The sequence below is a fragment of the Typha angustifolia genome, chromosome 7 (assembly GCF_048772165.1).
Source record: "Typha angustifolia cultivar Huaian chromosome 7, ASM4877216v1, whole genome shotgun sequence".
In the NCBI taxonomy this organism is placed as follows: Eukaryota; Viridiplantae; Streptophyta; class Magnoliopsida; order Poales; family Typhaceae; genus Typha; species Typha angustifolia.
The window spans coordinates 15,242,091-15,251,762 of NC_133245.1; the positions used below are offsets into that span (position 1 = coordinate 15,242,091).

Consider the following 9,672-nt stretch of genomic DNA (forward strand, 5'->3'; position numbering starts at 1 on the left):
GAAAGGGGTTTTGATGGACAAATAGTACAAGGTTTGTCCAGGTCCAGCGGACGTGGATCCTGGGAAATGGACCCGATTTGGGTTGACATCCTAGGATCCGATAGAGCTTTTTTTTTCCCCTTTTTAGACCGACGGATATATTATTAAGATCCAAAGATTACAAGCATAATATCCATTAATTAAGAAAGCGAGATAAAAATGTCGACCCTCAACAAGTCCTAACAATTAGGCCCATGCACCCGGTCGAAAAATAAAAAATAAAAAAAAAGGTATCGAAAGAAAAAAGTAATAATATAATGGCTCAAAGTATAGCAATAACATATCAATTTTTACATTGATTAAGTCCGTACATATTATTATTATTATTATTATTAGGAATTGGTCAAACTTTATTAAAGTCGTTAAATAACACTTTCTATGACCACTAAGACCATAAAATTAGTTGATAACCCGAGAGCGATTGATTTTGAAGAACAACTCGATATCTATTTAATGATGCATAATTTAAAGTTTAAATTATATAATTTATTATATTAATTAAAATTTAATAAAATTTAAATTTTTTCATATATATATAGAGATAATCTTCGTATCCAACGGTTTGGAATTGGAGGAGATGAGAGAGAGGCTTAGTCAGACTGAGGCCCAAGTTGACAGATATTGGCCCATTTCTCACCCCTATTTTTTTATTATTTATATTAAAAAAAGAGTAAAAAAGACTTAATAACTTGCTAATGTAACCTCTGGGGACAGCTTGTCCACCCGAAATTGGATGCACATATGGTTATCATTAATATTTATAATTCTACACATCGTGGTAGCTCTATTTTTTTATGACCAAAACTAATCAATTGCCCATCAATGCTTCTCCTAGAACTTATCAATGCCATTTATGCACCTCGCAGAGCCTGTTAGATTGTAATAATGGCTAACTTGAAGCGATGAACTGCAAGGAGAGACATTTATTAAAGATGCAAACACGCCTTAATTTCTCATGTTAGAGCCGTAGCATGCCACTTCTATTTTGTATAGAGAATTCACAGTGCTTTTCCTTGGACTTTAGTAAAGACGAGTGATTTCTTTATTTCCATATGTTTAAGATAGCATTTCCACTGCTTGATATTCGGATTCTTTATTAGTCTACTATAATCCTTTCCTGCCCATTAGGCAAATTGAGATGTTCACATACACATCCAGCTAGCAAAGTAGCTGGCCTGCTAAAGAGATCATTCAATTATTTCAATTTTAATACTAAGATTGACTCTAAATTTATGCTCTATATCTCATAAAGTGGATTTATTGTAGTTGTATAATTTTCATATGAATTTTTTAGTACAATTAGATCTGATCACACGCGGAATAAACAGAGCATGTGAGTTAAGTGTAAACAGAGCATTAGCACACAAGCATTTAGACTTTTAGAGGCAGTAGGTTGCAACCATTCCCTCAATCACAATCCACAGCACCCAAAAATGCTGTTTGTGAAAATAAGCTGAGATCATGTTGGGCCTTCTCTATTGATGATATGGATACTAATACTGGATCTTTCTTGGTTTCAGCATATACTATGTGTGTCAGTGGTTTAAATATCACTTCAATCTCCATCTCTTTAGACAATGACAGAAGAAAGAAACACCTACAAGAAAAATGAAGAAGACATTTAAGTAGCCTAACAGGCTAAGACTATTGAATGATGTTTTAGTGTGGTGTAGTTATTTCCTCACTACGTCATCTACTTGAGTAGGTCCTTGTGCAACCTAATTGTATTTTTTTTATATTGGTTATAGTATATGCACTCAATTTTTAAAAATCTAACCGTACATTTCTAGGTTTTCTCTCTACAACCAAAAAAGAATCACATTTCTATGTATGTAAACCAACAAATTTGTATCCAAATATTAAACAAAATATAACTATCAAGTTTGTTGTCAATTTAATACCCATGAGTACATCACTAATAGGAAACAGAGATGGGATACAGAGGTGAATTCCACTGGACATTCCATACCCTGTCAGATTCTATATCTACATTTCTCTAACTATAGAATCATGGACTGCTTTTGGATTCTCTCGAAGAGCTAAAGATCTAAGGATAGCTCGTGGTTTTTTCTAGTATATATCTACAATTTTGAACAAGAAAAATCAAAGTTTGACAGCTCTAAACTTTTGTTATAATAAAGTTCCTCTGATATACTAAAATCCATAGGGAAATGGAATAATAACTGGCTTTGCTCAGCAATATACTGTCCAAGTTATGGGCCTGCTCACCTTTCAAAGGAGTGCCCTTTCAACTATCCAACCCATTGACGAAGCTCTCAACGGTCCCCCCCTTTCCCTCCCTCTGGAGTTAAGGTGGTAGATGGTATTAAACATGAAAGACTCCTAGTCCTAGTCAAAGTAAAAGAAGTCTATATACGATACTTTTGCCGACTGTAAAGAGTTACGCTGGCTGGTTCAAACATTAGAGTTATTAGAACGGAGCTTCCATTCAAGTGTCTCAAATGTCAAAACAACCAGCATAGCAACATAGGCAGGTTTGAATTCCAGTTCCGTCAGCAATCAAACACATTTAATTCCCCCACTAAGAAAGAGGAGGAGAAAAGAAAGATACTGCTGCTGGCAAAGCTTACAAGGCAGGCCATAAGATGTGAATGACTCAATTACTGCCATCCGTATGAGGAGGAGGAGGAGGAAATCCATAAAAGATGAATCGGATTCTGAAGGGTATATCTGGAACTTTGACAGGCGATTAGTAAAAAGATTAGATTTGAATCTCCCCCGGTCCATCCGCCCACACCGAATCTGATCTGTGAAAGCCCCACCGTCCAATTTTAATTTCGGAAAAAGGAGAAAAGAAAAGAAAAAGGAAAAATAATAAAATAAAAAAATAAAAAAAATCTTCTAATCTACGAGTTGGTTTCTACTCATTGGACTCGTTCGCACAAAAGCTATATACAACGCCGTCTCCCACCTTCCATTCTCCTTCTCTCTCTCTCGTCCTCTCGCCACTTAAAACCTCATCGCGTCTCGACTCTCATCACCAACCTTCCTATATTCCAAGTGCTCTTTTGTTTTTAAGTACAAAATCGGCGACGATGCTGCTCTCTCTGAGCAGCAGCGGCGATCCCTTCTCGTTGGTCCTAACCTTTCTATGCGGTCTGGTAATCCTTCGAATCGTTCTATCGGTGAAGTCCTTGGTGTACCTAGTGGGGCGGTGGTGGCGGTGGTTGGACGAGAAGGCGCAGGTGTACCAGAACTTCTCCATCCCGCGGTGCACGGAGGGCAATCAGGAGAACCCCTTGTATCGGAAGGCGAATGCTTACGTGGCGTCGTTGCCGTCCCTCGAGGACTCCGCCGCCGCCTCCCTCGTTTCCTCGTCCCGGAAGCCCAACGACTTCTCCCTCTTCCTTGGGCCGGCTCATTCGGCGCATGACTCCTTCCTCGGCGCGCGGCTAACGTGGACGAACGAGCCCGACCGACTCGTGATCCGCGTGCGACGCCAGGACCGGACGCGCGTCCTCCGCCCCTACCTCCAGCACCTCGAGTCCGTGGCCGACGAGATCGAGCTCCGCCGCCGCGACCTGCGCCTGTTCACCAACTCCGGCGTCGGCGGAGCGCGGTGGTCCTCCGTGGCGTTCACCCACCCGGCGACGCTGGACACCGTCGCGATGGATCCGGATCTCAAGGTGCGGATCCGATCCGACTTGGAGAGCTTCCTTAAGGGCCGCACGTACTACCAGCGGCTCGGCCGCGTGTGGCGGCGGAGCTACCTCCTCTACGGCCCGCCGGGGACCGGGAAGTCCTCTTTCGCCGCCGCCATGGCTCGGTTCCTCGGATTCGATGTCTACGACGTCGACCTCTCACGCGGCGGCAGCGTTGATCTCCGGTCGCTCCTCCTCCACACCACCCCCCGATCCCTAATCCTCGTGGAGGACCTCGACCGCTACCTCAGCGACTTCTCCCTCGATTCCTCCACCACCACCGCGAGGCTCACCTCGATCCTAAACTTCATGGACGGGATCTGCTCCTGCTGCGGCGAGGAGCGCGTCATGGTCTTCACCATGAGCGGCGGCGGGGGAAAGGAAGCGATCGACCCCGCCGTCCTCCGGCCGGGTCGCCTCGACGTCCACATCCACTTCCCCATGTGCGACTTTGCGGCGTTCAAGACCTTGGCGTGTAGCTACCTGGGTCTCAAAGACCACAAGCTCTATCCGCAAGTAGAAGAAGGGTTCCAATCCGGGGTCAAGATTAGCCCCGCGGAGGTCGGTGAGATCATGATCGCGAACAGGGGATCGCCGAGCCGCGCGATCAAGACGGTGATCAGCGCCTTGCAGACGAAAGGCGTGGAGAGGAGTACCATCGGAGGGGCGAGGAGGTTGAGGGAGAGCTGGTCGGGGACGAGGTTGGAGGAGATGGTGAACGGATTGGGGAGCGGTGGGGAGAACGGTGGATTGGGTAATGGAGGAGGTGGGCAGGCGATTGGGTTCGGAAAGGAGTCCACTTTGAGGGAGTTCAAGAAGTTGTATGGATTCATTAAGATTAGGAATGGGAGCAGGAAGGAAGGGACGATGGCGGCTGCGGCGGCGGCGGCGTCGCCGTCAGCGGCGGAGGGGGCGACGCCGTTGCCGGCGAACGGTAACGTGGAGAAGGAATGGTGAATCTAAGAATTGGTTTTTAGAGAATATTCACGTACTCTGTTTTTTTTTTTTAAGGTAGTAGAATTTTAAATTTTTATTTCTTTTTCTTTATTTAACCTGAATTTTGGGGTTTATTTTGGTTGGGTGGGACTGGGAGGAGGAGGAGGAGGAGGAGGAAGGGGCGAAGGGCTCATGTAAATTGTATAAATGACACGTGTGCTTCGAAACTCGCGACCCTTTTTAAGATATATAATATGGCAAGCAGTTGATTTACACGACTCTCGAGGAGTTTCTATTTTCTAAGGCTAACTCTGCTATCGCCAAAATGGTAGCCCAGCCGACTACTACCCTACTAGTGAGCTTCATGTCTTACATTAGTCTAAGCTAAAAATTATATAATATAATGGCTTAACAAATTTTCATGCATTAATTTGGAAAAAGTCACAGGATATATGTAGGCATGAAAGTTAATAGAAGCAAAGATGATCTTAAAAGGAGCATTAATCATATATATACATAGTCTAATTACAGGCTAGCAAACCACTGTTACCATTAAATTATTGGAAGACTTAGTAGCAATTAATATTAGTAAGCATAACTCTAATGCTTCATTAATTAAAAGCAATTTGAATTAAGTATAGACAGTTATGCAAGTACTGGCTAGCAAATACTTTGTAAAGCTAATGAGTTGTGATCCATAAAGATTATAACAAATTGTAGGTCATGATGCTAAAGATCATGGACAGTTGTCTTCTGTACGAGCTTTCAAAATTGGCATCTTAATTTGATTAATTAGAGTTGATCACTTGATCAAGCCCCCACAATTAGGATTGTTATTATCTCCACAAAATTGAGATGGTCCAGCACTAACTTTTTAATGTCTTAAAAATGGAGAAGATACAAAGAGTATCACAACCTATTAATGTTGGCCAACCAATTAATTCAAAAGCTTAAGCCATAAAATAATAATAAGTAGCTTTGCTACATAGATATTAGATAGTAGACCTTTGCTTCTCCAACTCTACCTCTTATCCTACTAATATTTCTCCTTTGTTGTTGTCAATGTGAATGTAGGATTTGGTTACTATAAGCTAAACCACCATATCTATCTAACAACTACCAATGTGGATAAGCTTACAAGTAATTAAATTGCACCAGGTCCAATTCAATTTTAGCCACAATTTTCTAGGGTTCAGTTCCAACACCTTTACTTAAATCTTGCTAAAGTTTATCTTGTTTGGCTCTTCTGAATACTTCTCTATCTCTCTCTCTCTCTCTCTCTCTCTCTCCCACACACACATGGTAGCTAATTCACATACGACTACACTTTCCAATGAAGGACCTCCTGAGCTAACCTTTTGATCTTTTTTTAGAGTCTTAGGGCACGCAACTCCATTGACTCCATCTTCTCCAGACTCCAAAGTAGTCTTTGGATCAAGGGATGACATGGGCATGCAGTCTTTTTGACAATATATGCATACATATGTATATAAGATTACTAATAAATACTCTTTCGTTTTCATCTCACTTGATCACGAAATCGAAGCGATGGACCATTTACCTTTCCTTTGTCACTATGCGGAACTAGCCATTTGAACAAGTCCAAAAGAAGATTAATATGACATATGTACTATTTCCATGTATACAGAGAGAAAGAGAAGAGGGAGTAAGTATTTAGGTTCTTTGTCATTAGTTTAAATTTTACTTTGAACTGAGCATCTGACTCAGCTTTGAAATCTCTGGATCGAAAAAATGGGAAGGAAACGAAAGGAAAGAAAAAGGACCTTTTCATTTACTTTCTTTCTTCATATTAATTATCAATCTGAGCACTTCCTTTTGAAATGCAGTGCAACTACTTGTCTTCATGTTTTCGTCTCTCGCTGCTTTGCTTCCCTCGCCTTCCGCCACGTGGGGATCTGAGTAAACACCCAGCTCAGCATGTACGGGTGACGTGGAAGGCTACGTGGAACACAGAGAACATGGTAGAATATTACTCCACAAGGCTTGTGCGTCCTTCCTATCCACTAGTTTTAAGGCAAAAGAACAAAGACGTGTGTAATTATATAAACTACGTAGGCTTATATAATTATCCTTTTACTCTTGCCTACCTCTAGGAGACACCTCAAAGTCTGTGCATATATTATATATAGAAAGCTTTGTCTCTGGAGTTTGGTAAAGTTTTGCTTCATAATTAAGTATGGAAGGATAACACATTAATTAATTAGGTAAAAAAGAAGTGACAAAGTCGGTATGATATCAAGACAAAAATTCTTTCAACTTTGGTTGTAACATTATTTCTCTTTGCAAGGTTTGATATCTTATGTCACCCTTCCACCTTCATATGATAGCTACTGGAGATTGGTGGTTGCAACTCATCTTGGAATTCTAGTCCAAATGTTAGGTCTAAATATTAAATGTCTTTGGCCTTCAATTTCTTCACACACACAAACAAACACACATACATTGACCAACAAATTCAACTCAATAGGGTTGAAGAATATGCAATAATTTGAAGTCTTCTTCTTATGCGTTCAACTTAATTATTAGAGCTATAAACACTCAATATTTATATGCTGCAAGAATCTGCCATATTATTACAAGGGTTTTCATAATGCGTTGGTTAGTCTTATAGGTGAATTTAATTTTGGTATTAAACTATCTTTTATCAGTAGTTTATGGGAAGAAAGGTTTGGTGTTAAGTCCTTTCAACAGGAGCAAGACAGCAAGTTGCAAACAATTTTTATTAGCAGAATCCAAACTCAAACCCACCGTGATATCAAACCAAAATTCAAAAAAAAGATTAAACTAAAAAGTTTAGTAAAATAATTTTGATTTTAGATTTAGATGAGGCTGGTAATAGCATAAATCCGAAAGAATAAGACATGAATCTATTAGGTAAAGTGAATGTAATATAACTATTTCATTCAGAACAAAGGTGTAGTAATAGTATTAATTTGCCGATAAAGAAAATAGATAAGATAGTTAGGTATCATAGATTAGACAACCTACTGCAGTTTTGTCATTAAGAAAAAAATAAAGCATAAGCAACAACAAGCTTATTGATATAAAAATAAAATAGAATTATTCACATCTTATAATATTGGTAATATTCTAACTAAAAATACGTATTGCATTTCTGCTACTGTGAATTATTTTAGAAATTAAAGCAGTTCTTTATGGAAAGAGAACAATATTTGGAGCTAATTTTAAATCAAGAAGGAGCCAAGTAGAACTATTAATAAGGGAGGATTTTAAAATTAAAGGGGTAATTGGCCCTCTTAATGCTATGTGGCTTCGCCTATGCCACTAATTATTTCTATACATCATGTAACAGTAGTATTTCAGCATATCTATGAGAGCAATAACTTTCTTATTGTGTTTAAAATTTCAGAGTGTGATTTTATTGTTGACCAAAGACAGATAGATAATTTCGTCCCACTTGAACTGGTGGTTGTTTTTTTATTTATTTTAAACACTTTAATATGGGCATGCGACCCATAAAAAATCATCTAAAACTGATAATAAATAGTATTTGGATATGACCACCTGACTATTATGAGGTGTTAGGTTTTGTTTGGTGATATAGAAGCCAGCAGAATCTGTCACTATTGTTCAACTGCGCCCTCAGGCCAAGATACTATTACATTTTAAGTGCTAAATATGAACACCAAAAAAATAAGCCCCTGGAAGTGGGAAAATAATGTGCATGGGTATATACTGGGATTCAGTCCGGGCCGAACTTGTGCAAGACAGTTTGAATAGTCATTGGCTGCACACAGTTAACGGCTTAGATTATATCTATTATACTCAAAGGCTAGTTTTATATTTACATTTAACCATAAATAGAATCGTCGAATACATATGATTTATGTGTTAGCTTGCATATATATATATTTGAAGTGCAATCATTTTCATCATATTCAAAAGCTTATTTTGTACTCATATTTAGACATGATTAGAACTATTGAATGCATATTTTCAATGTATATTCGATGAAAATCAAAGGCTCCATGCACCTGGGGAATTTTTGAACAAACTAATCCTCTTTTATATTCTATTTATTTAAATAAATGATACCTCAAATTTAATATCAAAGCCTTAGGTAAAATGCAGGCAAATTTATTATTTGACTTTTAGATAAAAATGTCAAAAATTTACAACATTACAATTTTTCTCTTTATACTTTTATCTATATATTTTTTGGTTTAGTGTTTTAATAATAAAAAGCTTATTTTTTAGCATCTTATATTTATTTATTTGAGTAAATCGTTGAATTGTTCAGTGATTTTTTTAAATAAAAACGAATATTGATCTAATTAGCATTTTATTTTTAGTGAGATAAAATACTTAATATTTTAGCTTTTTATTTATGGTTACGGTGATGAAATACATCATTTTGATATTAAGTTCATTGTTTCGTCAAAAACTCGTACCCCGGGCGTAGACACGACACTTCTGAAATGTTAACATAAGAGAGTAGAAAGAGTTTGTTTGTGGTCATAATATAAAACGATTGGACTCTTGATTCTGGTGGGATGCTCGTTGTATCTTTTTCTTCTGGTGTTGCATTCTTCCTTCTTATTTGGGAGTGTAAATGAGAGCTTTTAATTAAACCAGACTCATTTTTTTTAAAATCAAAATAGACTGTTATTTAAATTATAATTAAATTGGGTTTAATTCACTCTAAACGCTAATTAGTTCAACATCTTGTCTTAACTGAAAGACTAATTTAAAGAAAACTAAAACATTAAACGTTGATCAGTTTAATAAATTAGACCCTATTTGATAATAAATTTAAAAAATAATTTATCTAGATAAGAAAAATTTAGACCTGGACCAGTTTGGTCAAAAAGAACTCTCAATGAGAACCACAAGGTAATCTATGGACCGAGTACAAATGAATCAATAAGGACTGGCCTTTGTTGAAGTAGATGTTAAAGCAGTGAAACAAAAGCTTCAAACTCCATTCAATAGGTCGCTTTCTAAGGGATGGATGTCTTACGTACGATTTTGGTGGCTGCGAGATGCTCATAGA

At 38.5% G+C, this 9,672-nt stretch overlaps 1 protein-coding gene across 1 annotated transcript; it reads left to right on the top strand.

Annotated features, from left to right (window-relative positions):
- The first annotated feature begins 2,950 nt into the window (after nucleotides 1-2,950).
- Nucleotides 2,951-4,867, top strand: LOC140763862 (AAA-ATPase At2g46620-like). The gene has a single exon (XM_073102230.1). It carries the CDS (start codon nucleotides 3,096-3,098, stop codon nucleotides 4,656-4,658), a length of 1,563 nt encoding a protein of 520 aa, XP_072958331.1. The 5' UTR covers nucleotides 2,951-3,095; the 3' UTR covers nucleotides 4,659-4,867.
- The last annotated feature ends 4,805 nt before the right edge of the window (nucleotides 4,868-9,672 follow it).

What these genes read in the sequence shown, in the direction of transcription:
- LOC140763862 (XM_073102230.1), top strand. Translation starts at nt 3,096, where the DNA reads ATGCTGCTCTCTCTGAGCAGCAGCGGCGATCCCTTCTCGTTGGTCCTA.